The sequence below is a fragment of the Patella vulgata genome, chromosome 2 (genome assembly GCF_932274485.2).
Source record: "Patella vulgata chromosome 2, xgPatVulg1.2, whole genome shotgun sequence".
Lineage (NCBI taxonomy): Eukaryota > Metazoa > Mollusca > Gastropoda > Patellidae > Patella > Patella vulgata.
The window spans coordinates 7,807,603-7,823,984 of record NC_065880.2 but is presented as its reverse complement, the minus strand read 5'-3'; the positions used below and the strand labels follow the sequence as shown (position 1 = coordinate 7,823,984).

Sequence of the window (16,382 nt, the reverse complement as noted above, 5' to 3'; positions counted from 1 at the left end):
TTAAACCTACTAACCTCTGGATTTTGTTTGGCTCCCAACATCATTGACATATGAGTCATCATTCGTATAATAGCACAAACAGATGGTGACATAGATCTTTCTGGAATGGCTTCTAATGGACGCTGATCTGCTTGACCCAGGATATGACCCGTCTTTGATCTATCATGTCTAAATTAAGTCAGAAAACTAATTGGGTGAAAATGACCAAGATAAAACATATTCATTATACAAACATTATGTTGCCAAATAAGCTGTCAATGAACGAGAGATTATAGTTTGGATTGGGTAGCAAGGTCCATGGTTTTTCCCAGAGAGAACAATAAAACCAAATTCCAGGACATCAGTGAAGTGCAATCCATTATCTGTTTCATTTTTATTTGTATTTGGTAAAAATAGTAGTGTTGTAGCAATAGGCCGTCTGTGAGACTTGGAAAGCGGGCCACACTCTCTGCTACATATCTCAGGACAGTCTGCTGATCGCCTAGTTTTCTCCTTGGTGGATATTGTTCTAATTCTCTATTATTTGGGACACTTTAAATGTCTCTCCAGCTTCTTACATTCTGTACTTTTTTTTATCAGTCTCAAAATACCGTATGATTAACAAAACAAGATCACAGGAACAAGAGTACGGTTTCTTCAGTTTTAAATCAAGCCTGGATACATTAGTTCTACATATATATATATATATATATATATATATATATATATATATATATATATATATAAAATCAACATTTCCACGCTAAGCTAGAATACGTCTAACCAGCGTTGGCTAGACGTTTAGAACCCACTACATCATGGCTCTACTACGACTTCCGCCGGTCGTCAAGGAACTGCCAATCTGATGCCAAGATGGCTCTTAAATAGATTTATAACTTAGCTGACTCTGAAATTTAATTATGTGATTGGCTAATTACGCTCAAATACACCCCTATATGGACCAGAAATTGGCCTTGGCATGATATATTTTTAACCCATTAAAACAACATTTTTATCGACCTGTAGGACAATTCATGCATCAAATTGTAAACATCATATACCGTTGTTTCCACAATATTGAAAAGAATAATTTTCACTTCAGATAACCCATACATGTACTAACGTTACAATTCACCACAGAACGTAATATTGCTAAACGCCCATTCTTATATTCGCCTAACACCATTATCTCTTAATATAGAGCATATATCCCCTATCAATATTATAACAGTGTTAGTGGTATAGATATGCAGCGAAAGAAAGACTGGCGATATCTTCTAAGGTTTTTTTGACCGCTTACCGAGAATTAGTGTTTGTTAAATATTGACGAATAGCATTGACGTTTTCACTTATGTGAAGGACTTTTGATGATGTATGTTTGCTTGGAATTAGCAACAACGTAAAACAAACAACGACTTGTTGGCCTTGTAACCTATGTGAAAGACCACTGTCATTACTACGATTATAATTCTTTGATCTCAGAAACTAAAAGATGGTTGTCATACATTTAATTCAGCGTACGACGTGTTAGTTTCAGTAATTTGTGCCGAGATAAGAAGGGACGTAAATCTTGAATTGGAATTTAAAAAACGCCAGAGAATTACATTAACAGATAACTGATGATATTGTCTATTATATACCAGTTCCAAACTGTTAAATTGTCTGAAATATTTAATTGTTGAAATATTTGAATTTGCATTGCATATCTGTTTCCTTGACAATCGACTTTCATTTTACATGATTAATCTTATAAAAAGTGGTTACGATTGAACAAGGATCTGGACACCTTTAGATGTATTTTGGCTGGAAATTATCAAAAGACAATTTTGAAACATGGGTCTATGTGCGAAAAATGTTATTTATGGGTGCCGAGGTTTCGTTATAAACTATTATATGAGACATTATAAAAAGCACTCTCTATCCTCAAATTGACAATAAATGTGGGCAGACAACCTAATACATCCACTAGTACAGTATTTATATAAATATTAATTTACCCATCATCTATAGTATTTCCGTCTGCTGCTTTATGGCGCACGCCACCAATTTCCGCATTACATTCATTACATCTGCTAACTCCCCATGGCCTACCACACTGAAGAACAAAACAGGAATTAATCAATAAGTTGAGTTACAGTCAGATATCCTTAAACATACATTATGCAAAAGCTAAATCTTACTATTCCAGATCTTTCTTTAGGTCTGGAATGTTATCTAAATTATTAATAAGTCATTAATTAACTTATCCAGACCATAATCAAATCTCGATGGCATCGGATTTCTCCGATATTAAATAGTTAAGAACGGTTCAGCCATATTTTAATTTAATTTAAAAAGGGAGGAGCGAGACTGAGCTTCGAACAACCAGTACGGTGGTTGCAATTATGACATTTAAACGTTGCAATTGGAGAAAAAATATAAAGGTTAAAATGAAGAGAAACATTGAAATTGTTGAAGAAAAAATTGAATGCTAACATTGGATTATTTCAATTGTACTTGTCATTGATTCATTTGATAATGGCTATATTTAGCACGAAGACGGCAAAATCATTCATTTTTGTTACGTACATCCGATACATAAGTAAGAGTCGACACTCGTATCTAGCAGTAGCAGTCGATGTATATTTCAATAAGGTATCGGCAGAAAGTGACAACTTGTCAGACATTGATATCGCCCCAAATGTTCTTCCCTATCTGTACGGGCCAACTTTGCTCAATACAACAGCAGAGTTCATGGACTATTACGTTCTTCCGATGGTATATATTGACGACAGAATATATATCTTTACCTAATACCTTTATCCTGAGCGCATACATATTCGGGTGTTGCGATAATTTTCTAATTGCATATTAAATATAAAACAATGAATTTACCTCGCCGATAAGATAAGCATGACCGTTTGGACACCCTAAAAATAAAAAAATATACAGTTAATCAAATATTCAAGATAACTGCATTATAGAAATAATTATGTTCACTAGTTTTTTTTTTTTGCTTATCAACAAACAGTAACACAATCTGGAAAACTAGCTGTCAGATCGTTTTTTGTTATTTAACATAATTACTCCCTGTTAATATATATATATATATATATATAGCTTCTGTCAGACGTTAGCCTACTTGTTTTGCTATTCACATTTTCCAAGAGACGAAAAGGGAACAAGCCGAAAAAAAAAGCGATTTCCGTACAGTCAGGGGAAAACGAGAGAGAGACAGAGAGAGAGAGAGAGAGAGACGTGGTTTAACGTCCATTCGACACGATCCAGGTCATTTCGGGACTAACATATGGTTCAATTTTATTTCAATAATTCGCTTACGCGTAAGGGTCTTTAGCAGCGACCCTATTCCTTGTCACGTACAACCGGCCCATCGAAACCACGCCAGTTGACTCAATGACAGACCGTATGATACAGCGCGCACGTGCTAATCATTCGGCCACCCAACCCCCCGTACAATCAGGGGGCATAATCCAGGATGTTACGGTTCGAAATTACATAATATCGAAAGAAACCCGGATCACGGAGACATAAACACATATTTTAAATTTCATCAAAATCCGATTACAATTGTTAACTCTATTGGGTACCCAACCTTGGTATTATATTAGCAAAATCCGCGTAATTATGGTGTAACGGTGATATATGTGTAGTCTTTAAAAGAAATACAAATTATGACCTCTAGATGGCCTACAAGTTATACTAGCATTTTTCCTAAAATCAGGGTTCATAATCCAAACAGTTACCGTCCGATATGCGTCAATATCGAACGGAACCGCGCTCTGTGGGATATAAACATATGCTTTAAGTTTCATCAAAATCGAACAAAGACTGTGACCTCAGGAGCCCGGGTCGATAATCTTGGCATTACATACATTTTCACGATTTGCGAACAGGGGGCAGCTTTTCAATCAAATACGTGATTTTTCGTACAATCCGGGGCCATAATCCAGGAAGGTACGTTCCGATATGCGCCAGTATCAAATGAAATCGAGATGGGATATAAACACATATTTTAGGTTTCTTCAAAATCGGATAAAATGACCGCTAGAGTATCAATACATACTTTTATACAATTTGCTTACACGGAGCGGCCATTTTGACTGGAAGTGTCTGTCCGATTTTCACGAAAATCGACCTCAGGCATCATTATGGTGAACGGTTGTTAAAATCGGATAAACACAGTGACCTCTAAAATCGCGAATGTTTTCGTACAATCACGGGCAATAATCCGACCCGAAAGGAACTGGATTATCAATATATACATATGGCACTAGATGCTTACAATATTCTCATACAGGAAGCCGCCATTTTGTCGGGAAGTTTCAGTCTAATTTACACGAAATTTCAGCCCACCCGGTTTTTTAAAGGACAATATTGGTGCCAGTCATTATCACATAGAACTGGTTAAACACGTTCCAAATATTATTTTATCACAGAGATCATTACTGCGATAGATGCGTTATCAATGCTTCAACAATCGGAAGTGACGAACACAAAAGGAAAACACGAGTTATCCCTCTATATAACTGACTGAACTGACGAGTAATAACAGATACATGGGCGAATATCTCCTCACTAATAATTCCTTCGAAGACCAAAAGTTGTCACCATAAAGTCGAACAAACACGAAAGTGAAACGGGAAGTAAACAAAATCGAAATTCAAACATCGGTTCCCTAAGGATTGTTGCCATTTGGAGTAGGTTCAATACAAAATCGGAATTAAAATGGCGGCTGAATATCGATTTGAATGTTTTTTTTGGTAAAATCCAATATGGCGGCCAAGCAGTCGAAAATGTTATCGCAAGGTCTTTGAAAATGAAAGATAATATCTTGGGCTAATACTAACATATGTCATTTTTGTCTATTTTTAAAATGGAAAGAACTATTCGTGTTCGGGAAAAAACGGAAGGCCTCGGTAATTGCCGGAAGTTTCCGGAAGCCGTCACAATTGTTTTTAATATGCCAGTTTGAAGGCATCTGTGTGTTCCTTATTCCTACTAAGTTTCAACTTGATACCTCAAATAGTGACGGAGATATGCCATCTAGAATGTCAAAAAAAAAATGATGAAGAAAACTTTCGCAAATCTTTGATGCTAATATTAATCGAGCGAACTTCCGAATTTCTAAAAACTGTCAGTCATAGCCCATATGGGATTTGTCCAAAGAATCCAAAAATGAAGATCTGCTGAGAAATAAAACAGATATGGGCAATCTGAGATGATTTTTTGTACCATCAGTAGAACACCCCCTGTTCGTCAAAAATGAACGCACGGAAGCCAACCGCATCTACGTTGGCAGAATGTTTGTACCATGTACAGTTTGGGCTGCACAAACTGACTAAATTTCACACAAAAAATAATAAAAACACTTACAGAAACTATACGTGTTTCGAACAAAGGTCCGAAATACGTAATTATGACCTGAAGAGTACACAAACAAAATGTCAACGGACGAATGTGGCGACGACAGTATACGACCACGTATTAAAATATGTCATCCAGGACAATAAGTGACAAAAAACACAGTTTAGTGAATGAATAGTGGAAAGATTGGGGCCCCGTTTCTCGAAACTTAACTAAAGATAAAATCCAAATTTCAGTAGATACTTCAATTTTGATTGGCTTAGCACTAAAATCAATCCCTATATTATCCAATCAAATTACTAAAATCTTAGTTAAAATTTCGTGAAACAGGCCCCGGCGTTAGTCACATATATTTAATCTTCCAATTTAAAAATCGCTTTACCGAGGACAATAATTAGCGAGTGCGACGAAGGACACAGCTACCTTTTTGTTCTTGTTGCTGTTTTTCACACAGTGTAACACAGGGTTGTGTAACATGCCATCCCATGATCCCAATACACTGTAGCTTCTATATTATTGTTGATGGGTGGCCCCCAGAGACCGACAGGAAGGTGACGGCATAATACACACATACTAAAATATGACCGTAAACACATTTAGAATAGACAGCAGGATGACAAGAAGTATATGAACATCGTTAAATGTAAAATGTAATGATATCTAAAATGCTTACTGTATACAGTGACCTGGTCTGCTCGAGTTATCATTGCTTTTATTACCATTGATATATCCGCCAGAGTTTCTTCAGGCATTGTCGGTAAAAACACCCCCTGCAAAAATTTAAACGTTGGCAGTATGCAAATTCAAGATTCCTCAAACAATCGGGAGCCACAGTGGTTCAGCGAGTACGAGAGAGAGAGAGAGAGAGAGAGAGAGAGAGAGAGAGAGATGGGGTTAAACGTCCACTAGACACAAACTAGGCCATTTCGGGACTAACATATGGTTTACTTTTATTTCAATAATTGGCATGCGTGTAGGGGTCTTTAGCAGTGGGAGGAAACCGGAGGACCCGGAGAAAACCCACGAGGTTGGACAGGCGACAGCGAGTACGACGTTGACTCGTTAACCTGAATATCTCGTGTTCTATCCCTTAATTGGCTGAGAAAGTTCATTTGGATTTTCCGACGTACTTCCTCCTTGTCTGTGGTGCGGTAGCTATGGTCTGGCAAAGGACAACGCGTGGGGCATTGAAATGCAAAAATGAAATGGAATATAAAATTAACATTTATGATAAAATCCTGTCTCTTTTATTAAACAAACCCGGTTGGGAAAAGATGTGATGTAATGACTGACAACGGTTGAGGCTCTCACTTTAAGATGAAAATATGAGTTAAAAAAGTATGACCTATGCGAGAGCGACACAAAAATAACTTCATATCTTCTGTTTGTTCTATAGTAGTTTGGCGAGTCTCGTAAGAGCGGCTTAATGTGATGAAGTTTATTTGTGCCTGCCAGATTCCAAGAACGTTGCCAGCGGTCATAAATAAATGAATTTATGATAAATTAAAAAAAAATAAAAGGAATGTAAAATTCGGAAATAGCAGGGACAAATGGCGTGAATGTAAAAAAGATCCATAGGCAGTTGGAATTAGATATAAGTGTAGGCCACTGTCCGGGCAAAATTTCGTTATAGCACACTGTATGACGTATACCCAGTCGGAGCAGAACAGTAGGACCTTAAATCCATAATTTCATATCCTTTTATCTTGATTTTTAAGCGAAAATATATTCCTACTTCTTTTTTAATCAAAATTCTTTCTCTAAAAGTTGCATTATTGCGTTTCAAAAAATCAGCAAATAGGCTTCATTCTCTCAGGACCCAAACTTTCCAAAATTTAGAAAGAAATCTGTTAAAAACTCCAGCCCCTGTCGTGTTAACTATGTTATGGAAAAGGGAGAAAATTCCACCTAATTTGAAAAACACTACAACCTATATCATGTTTTAGGCAAAGTCACAGGGCGCTGAGACTCGAAAGGGTTCTTCAATTTCGTACCATGTAAGATACGCTCACATTTTTCAACGAATCGACAAAGAACAAGCTTAAAACGTGATTTTTCGTACAATCAGGGACCATAATCCAGTATATTATTACAGTTCGACATGCGACAGAATCAAAAGGAAAGAAGATCTTTGGGATATTAACATAGATTTTACGTTTCATCAAAATAGAATAATTATTTTGACCCCTTGAGCTAAAAATCTAAAACGTGATTTTTATACAAGCTACAAATACGATTTCTCGTAATTCAGGATATTATGCTGCAAATTTCCCACATAGACATATGCCCATTTTCATTAGCTCAGTGGGAGCAGAACAGTACACAGTGATGATGCATAGTGATTTACTAAATTATGACTGCAACGAAATAAGTTAACCTAACGTTCTCAATATAAAGTCATCAATTGTTTTATGAATCTGCAAATAAGACCGATGGTCGAAATTCAAAAGTTGCCTTTGCTGTGTGCTATTTACTGTATTGTGTGTTTGTAAACTCGTTACAATCTGGTGTAATGTATTGTTAAAGCAACGTTTATTTGTTTTACCTGTCGCGGATGATGTCCAAAAGGCTAATGCCTATTTGATATGAATATTTGTCTTACCGCTGGGCTCTCTATGTCTATCTTTTTTTTTATCAACCTATAATTATTTTACTTGCATCTTACTCATAATGTTCACGTTTTATTATTCGTTTTTAAAAAACAAACCAGCGGCTGCCAGCCAGGATACGCCCACATTTTACAAGAGATGGATAGAGAACAACCTAAAAACAAAAACGAGTTTTTGTACAATCAGGGGTCATAATCCAGGAAGTTATGGTCTGAAATGCGCAAATATCAAAAGGGACTGAGATTTTTGGAATATAAAGATATGTTTTAAGTTCCATCAAAATTGGATAAAAATTGTGACCTCTAGAGGGTCCATAACGTTTGAATTACATACTTATATACAATTTGCATACAAAGAGCAGCCATTTTGTCGTCAGTTTCATTTCGATTTTCCCAAAATTCCAATTCAACCTTCATTATGGTGGAATAATGATCTAAACGGTTTTTAAAATCGAATTTAAAAAATGTGACCTCTAGAGAATCCACAATCTGAAAATGTTGTTTTTTTTACCAACCAGGGACCATAATCCAGGAAGTTACGATCCAATATGCGCGAATATCGAAATGAACCAAGATTTTTGGGTTATAAACATGCATTTCAAGTTTGATCAAAATCGGATCAAAATTGTAACCTCTAGAGTGTCCACAAGCTAAAAATGCGATTTTTCATACAATCAGGGGCCATAATTCATGATGTTTCGATCCCATATGCGCGAATATCAAAACCAACCAAGATCTTTGGTTATAAACATAAATTTCAAGTTTCATCAAAATCGGCACAAAATTGCGACCTCCAGAAGGTCCACAACCTAATACCAGATATTTACACTATTTGCGTACGAGCGCGGCCATTTTGTCGGTCAGTTTTGGTCCTATTTTAACGAAATTCGAACTCAACCTTCATTAGGGTGTAACGGTGATATAATCCAACGTTTTTTGAAATCGGATAATAATTGTGACCTTCAGAGGGACCACAAGCGAAAAAAGGCGATTTTTCGTACATTCAGGAGCCACATGTCAGGAAGTTACGATCCGATATGTGCAAATATTGAAAGGAACCAAGATCTTTGGATTATAAACATGCATTTCAAGTTTGATCAAAATCGGATTAAGATTGTGACCTCTACAGGGTCCACAACCTTGATACACCATATTTTTACACTATTTCCGTACATGTGGCGGCCATTTTGGCCTGCAGTTTTGGTCCGATTTTCATGACATTCGAACCCAAACTTCATTACGATGTAATGGTGATATAATCAAACGGTTCTTTAAATCGGATAATAATTGTAACCTCCAGAGGGAACACAAGCCAAAAAACGGTGATTTTTCGTACAATCAGGGGCCATAATTCAGGAAATTACGATTGGATATGGGCAAATATCAACAGGAACCAAGATCTTTGGATTATAAACATGCATTTCAAGTTTCATCAAAATCAGATTAAAATTGTGACCTCTAGAGTGTCCACAAGCTAAAAAACGTGATTTATCGTACAATCAGGGGCCATAACACATAAAGTTATGGTCCGATACATGCCAATATCGAAAGGAACCGAGATCTTAGGGAGATAAAGCTATATTTCAAGTTTCGTTGAAATCGGATAAAAATTGTGACCACAAACAAATTGTAGACGGACGTCCGGACGGACGGACGGACAAACAGGGGCGACGACAATATACGTCCACATGAAAATGTGGGCGTATAAAAAGATATAATTAATATTTTATTCTTAAAAGGCGACTATGAGCTGAACATGGTCCTTTACTTATACTGTTATTTTCGTGGGGGTGGGTGTGTGATTTAGTTTGTCTTATTGTATAGCATATGGCTTCATTAGAATTGACTTTGTGTACATATTCTATGGATAATAATACAGTAAGGGTATCAGAATGTGTTACTAATTCATTTCATGAGGAATAATACTTTGGCTATTTCGCCAAATCAAAAAATAAAAACTTAGAAAATCTTATTACACAGCATTACAGTTGAACCAGAATTAAATGAGGGCAAATCATGCGGACATGGGAAATGCTGCTTTACTAGGTGTAGTATGGCGAAATACAACACAATTTCTACCATTTCTTGTTTTAATACGATATTTTGTTGTTAAATAGGGACACGTAACTTGTGTGGACAATAACACAATCTCGTGTTGTTTCATAACACGTGTTTTGTAGTGTTATCTTTAGCCAATTACTGACGGGCAGTTTTCCAAGTTTAAATATATCTTTCTCATTGAGACCAACCCAGATGATCCTTGATTACATATGTTCTGGTGCAGTAATAAACACACTGTCGAGAAACCCACAAAAACGCATAGTTTAAAAGAGCTAAATCGCTAACATTTTGGACCTAGAAATTGACAAAAGTGGGTTGCAACGCATATAATACTGTAATATGAATGTATATAAACTGATTTACATTCAATGGTTTCCGTTTTTACTCCAATTTCAAATCAGTTATGTTCGGCGAAATAAGCCAGCAGTCTCAAGCGAGTCCAAATTTTTAGAGTCTGGTTATTCCAGTCTACATACGCCGTTTGATTTGGTGCAATGTGTCTAGCCTCGTCCCCCGAGTCTTTTGATACAACTGGGGCTGAAGCGCATTATGGTACACGATTCGTGTACCAATGGTAAAATGTTTATTTTGTCTTAAATATTGGTTATCAAAAGCCCATCTTTTCCCGGTATGATCACAACATGAATGTTGATTTAATTTGACAAATAAATCGTGTTTTTAATGTTGAAGATTTTGGATGTCATTGAGTTAAAGACTTAGCTCCTTTAAAATTCAACTCTTTCAGTCGATTTCATTCCTACCAAATCAACAATCAACCAATACAAACTTTCACATACCTCCATACTGCTGGGATCCACTAATAATGTATACAAAGGTTGTAACAATCCACCTTTAGATGCCGAATTTAAAACTATTAACCAGTGATAGAGCAAACTCTCCAAATTTTTAGATTCTATGTGGTTTGTAGTAGTAACACCTATATATTGATTCTTCTGCTCTTCTGAGGTTGATAAAAACTCAAGTGCTACATTCTGAAATTGCAATTCACATCAGGTACATTCTCGATTTGCTTTTACATATTTTTAGTTTACCAGTCGGATAAACACCTGTTTTAGGAGTTTATTAATTTGTTGTCGAACGTGGGTGACTACAGACGAAATGTCTTTACTCACCTTTAATTGGAATTTATCATTGCCTTTGATGAATTCATCAAGCTTTTGTTTAGTTTTCTAAAACAAAGAAAGACAATAATTATTCAGACAGCTGCTATGAAATTCTAAACATGATAATTCTCAGAATAATATAAGGTGAATCAAGGGGAAGGACTAACTCTATTCTCTCACGACGACATAACTACATGTATATTTCAACTACCAATTACCTACTACACGCTCGACTGATTGATATTATTTTCACTATCAGCTTACTGAAAAAAATTATAGCTACACAATTATTATGTTTGATCGAGTACATATTATTTTACTAATTAGGCGAAACAAGTCAACCACGATGTCCATTAGCCCACCAGTAAGCTAAACCACGTTTGACTTTTAAACTTGATTGCTGGGGTTATAGTTAATGCAATAATAAACAAAGAAGCCCATGGTTGAAATGTTGTGATTTTCGATTTCGAAGGCAAATGTACAACAAATTCAAATCAGTTTAAATATTTCAAAATCACAGGAATACCAATTCACTTACTTCATTTTCAAATGTTGATACTGTATTCTGTAATACCATTAAAAAGATGAATTCTTGTCTTTTCTTGTTTATTTTCTAACATAATAAAACATATGGAAGTATCCGTAATTTTCCGTATTATCACATGCAAGTTTCATATTGTGATAAGCAATATATACTCTTCAAAAAAAAAAGTGTAGGGGATATTCAGAAACAATACAAAACTGCGAAATGCGCTGCTGTTTTTATTAGAGGTAACCAGTGTATGTTAATAACAGGCCAATTGCCTACACATGATCATAAACAGTTCATATGGGCGGCTTATATGACGGCCCCATTTCACTCGCAAAGAGATACACTGTCAAAAGTGAAAATGGACGTTTTTGATTTTTGTCTTTATAATGAGTAATTGCTCCACCAATCCTCAAACATTCAGCAATTCGCCCTGGCGTGCTCCTGGTTAACCGTCCATTCACGATTTGGGGCAATCTGACCCACTCCTCTTGTAGTGCCACGGCCAATTCTTGCAGTGTTGTCGGTTGACGTTGACGTCGACGAACACGGCTCCCGAATAAATTAAACGTAACACACTAAAGCAAAGATACGCTAAACAGTAAATATTATGCAAGAACCGATAGGAAAGCAAACATGGATAGGATAAACCAGAAAGCGGCAGTTTTCATCAACCCTTCCTTGAAGTGTCAAATTTGACAATGAACCCCTCCCACGTGTATTGCGCTATTGCGTGTCGCATGTGCAGCTCAGTGGTTCTGTTGGGGCAATAAGTTCTTCATCGGTGATCATACTCTCAAAGCATGTCAAGTGACCATGACTATTTATCATATCACAACCTGCATAGGTATTTGCATTTCAATATCCCCTACTTTTTTGAAGAGTATATTATAAATAAAGATTCCTACCACTAGCATTAAAACCACAGTTATGATTATTTCTAATGATCTTCTGCACTAAGAATTAACATTCAGTTCGTGTCAATATACGAACATCAAGAGATACAACCTTATCTTTAGATAAACTAGTGCCTAAGTTTCCATTGTCTACGAACACGATATCCCCATGGACAACATCACCGGACGTGAAGAATAGTTAATTAAGGTATATGTAAGGTAACAACCCGATAACTTTATATATTCTTACCAGTAATTAGCTTATCAGATTGGCAGGATTTTTAGGAATTCATAATCGATGTGACCCTGCGTTACTTTGCTAAAACTTTTCACTTAGTTATGTTATATGACTATAATGTTAGACATACCTTTAAACTCCTGTGTAGTGTTTTAATATCGTCTCCTAAATCAACAAGTCTTAGTGTCTGCAGGACATTTGTGTAGTCTGTACCATAAATAACATATCTATCCGGAACCATTTGCTGTTTTAAAATATGAAAATTCAATTATTTAGAATACACATTAATATCATCATGTCACTGGCAAATACAAGATCCAAGTTCAGAAATCTTTATTAATGGCCTTACCACTGTTATTGTGTAAATTGTTCCGTATTGTGCGCTAAAAGTAAACCAGTGGGTGACCCTCATTCAACACACTGCGGTCAGCAATATCCATAAAGATTGCCATTAATTGCGAGTCAATTGAGTTGAAAGTCGCATTGAAAACTACGTGATTTTTTTTATTTGAGAGGGGGGCGCAAAAATCCTAAACCCATGATACAAAGTGCGTCACTGTGTCCCCTTCACATAGCCCCTGTATCATACAACAATTAACTATAGTGTACATACCCTTTTTCTTTCTAAACCAATCCATTTGTATTGGTCATTACTCATAATTTCTTCATAACAGTCAGTTCCATATTTTCGGCAAATTTGTTTCAACAAAAACATCCTAAAACACACAAACATTCTGTGGTGGGTATTGCTGAAGCAATATATGTTTATAAAAGTCTGAATGTTTATCCAAATTCTCATTTTTATAGACGCAATACATTTTCACAAAATTGATCTGTAATTCCGTTGTATACAAGCATTCTAAATGCCAATCATATACATCGAAAAATTCTGGAAAACAAATTGTGTTTTTACTTTAATTCAGCACATGGACATTGTATATAATCCCCTGAAACTTGGATCCGCAACTGTTATATTCATCAGTGTACTAACTTTCAATCAAATACCTCGACGTTAAACCTAAATTAAATCCAGAAACAAAGCCTTAATTCAATAAAAAATATTCACACAATTCCACGAAATGTATCACTGTTATATTTAGCAATGTACCGATCTTACTGAATTAAATCAGGCTCAGGCATATAAATTTATAAATGATTATAAAAGTTGTTTCCAGAGATTTTCCGAGAAAGAGAAGCAATATACGTCCATATTGTAATATCGGTAGGCGTAAATAACAAGAGCATCGCTAACGCTACAACAATATACGTCCACATTCCTGCTTTGATTGATATGGTACTTTTCAAAATGAAGAGAATGAAATATGAAACGGTTGTAATATGACAAAGGGCAAAGAAGGCTAGGCGTTGGGTTTGATTTTCCAAATTTACAGACAACTTCAATAGTTGCCGTCCTTAGGGTATAAGGAATAAGTATACCAAGTTCCAAGATAATCCATTCAGAATTTTGGACTTCGGGCGCTAAAGGCAAAAATTGGGCGTGGCTCTGCCTCTGTCGGTCGGGGCATTGACCAATATCAATAGTTGACGCTCTTAGGCTATAAGGAATAAATATGCGAAGTACCAAGTTGATCCATAAACGATAAACACAAAAATTGGGCGTGACTCTACCACTGGGGGTTGGGCAATCACCCAAAAACAATAGGGGTCATCCTTAGGTTATAAGGAATAAGTATGCAAAGTTTCAAGGGGATACATTTAGAAATGCAGTCTGTAGATGACAAACAAATAAATTCAAGAGATTGGCGTGGCTCTGCAACTGGGGGGGGGGGGGTGTCGGGCATGCACCAAAAAACAATAAGAATCATCCTTAGGGTATAAAGAATTCATATGAAAATTTTTCAAGACGACCAATTAAGAATTGTGTCCTGTAGGCGACACACAGACACACAAAAAGACAATGGGTGTGGCCCTGCCCCTGGGGGTTGGGAATGCACCAAAAACAATAGGGATCATCCTTAGGGTATAAGGTTAGGGTACAAAGAATAAGTATGCAAAGTTTCAAGATGATACGTTAAGAAATGCGGCCTGTAGACGATAAATAAACAAATACAAGAAATGGGCGTGGGTCTGTCCCTGGGGGTCGGGAATGCACCAAAAACAATAGGGATCATCCTTGGGGTATAATGAATAAGTATGTAAAGTTTCAAGATGATCACTTAAGAATTGTGGCCTGTAGGCGACACACAGGCACATACAGAGACAGCGGTGGCGGCAAATATACGTCCACAGGAATTAACCATGTTAATTACAAATGCGATTTATAATAAAAAAAAATTACTTTGGCCACATCATTGTAGTTTCTATTTTGATAACATTTCTAATGGCTTCTACCAATGAACGGAATTCCTCTGACATATTCAAGCTTTTTGAAATAAAGAAATGATGGAGATATTTAGCTGCTACAACCAGTCCATATCTACAACGCACTAGATTCTCGAGTTGCTCTATCACAGAAATCTCATCTTTATCTCTTTGTCTGAAATATTCTGCAGCTGCCTTTAAGCTTTTTGTGGCTGCATCTATTTCTTGGATACACTGGTCTGTAAAGTCAGAAGCGTTTTCATAATATACATCCTGAAATAAACAAACAAAAATGCAGTTCTACATGCAAGCTAAACCCTTTAAGAAGTTTAGTAAACATCTTATATGTTTAAACCCACGTGGTTCACCGTGGCAGATGAACAAATGGTAAAATGGCAACATACACATCAATAACAAATATCAATACACTGCAGAAATTGTTTAAAGATGCCTTTCCACTTACAAACTGTGTAATTTGATGATTTATTCGGGAAACTAATTTGTCTATCAAACGTTTGCTGCAAATGCCTCTTAAAAACATTCGAATCCCACGAACACTAGCCCGCCCCAACATAATCTATTTTTATCACCCGTGATTATAACAAGGACTAATTGAGAGAGAATCCATTTTTAAGCTCTTTAGTTGCTGTCCGTTTACTATAAATTTCAAAGCCTTTTTTAAGTTCATGGACAACCGTGTGACGTTAAAGCCGCCTCACCCACCTCAAATGCTGTCACAACCGTTAGACATTAGATCAACAGCGCGTGTCGCGACCTGAGCCGACAGTTCAGGACAGCCTTAGAATGTTACCCTTTGTGTTTATCAGAGAACCCAGTATTTGTGTCTTAAGTTTGGGTGTATATATTTGTCATATGTACCAAATATGCCATACTTCTTTTGGGATAGAACTACCCCAGAAATAGATTCATGTGAATGAATCTTTAAGTAAATTTATTACAAAAAGAACATTCTTTCTCTTAAATATGAATCATATTAATGACATTTGAAGTACCATGCTTCAAAGCATCAATCCAGCGACTCAGTGTATCAGTAGGAGATTACCAATGACTCTGAAGTATTTAACTTTAAAATTAAACTGGGGCAACAACACATACGTGTTTAATAAAATAACTTATTAAACGTATTATTTCGTTACTAAATTTTAAACTCGATGTATAAATTTCAAATCAATTCCATGATAATTGTAGCCTCGGGAACAACCATATGCTTTTTCAAATCGATCCAGGGCCATAACTCCGA

General features: G+C 36.2%; 1 protein-coding gene across 1 annotated transcript in view; it reads right to left on the bottom strand.

The window, feature by feature from the left end:
* LOC126809966 (E3 ubiquitin-protein ligase RNF213) overlaps window positions 1–16,382 on the bottom strand; it is a 70,269-nt gene that overhangs the window by 22,399 nt on the left and 31,488 nt on the right. Inside the window, exons 27-36 of the mRNA XM_050534844.2 lie at window positions 15,099–15,394; window positions 13,413–13,515; window positions 12,930–13,043; window positions 11,675–11,749; window positions 11,146–11,202; window positions 10,810–11,004; window positions 6,017–6,113; window positions 2,854–2,888; window positions 1,977–2,074; window positions 15–168 (exon numbers count right to left, since the gene is read on the bottom strand). Coding sequence (XP_050390801.2) covers window positions 15–168; window positions 1,977–2,074; window positions 2,854–2,888; window positions 6,017–6,113; window positions 10,810–11,004; window positions 11,146–11,202; window positions 11,675–11,749; window positions 12,930–13,043; window positions 13,413–13,515; window positions 15,099–15,394 — 1,224 coding nt within the window. The remainder of the gene's footprint in view (window positions 1–14; window positions 169–1,976; window positions 2,075–2,853; window positions 2,889–6,016; window positions 6,114–10,809; window positions 11,005–11,145; window positions 11,203–11,674; window positions 11,750–12,929; window positions 13,044–13,412; window positions 13,516–15,098; window positions 15,395–16,382) is intronic.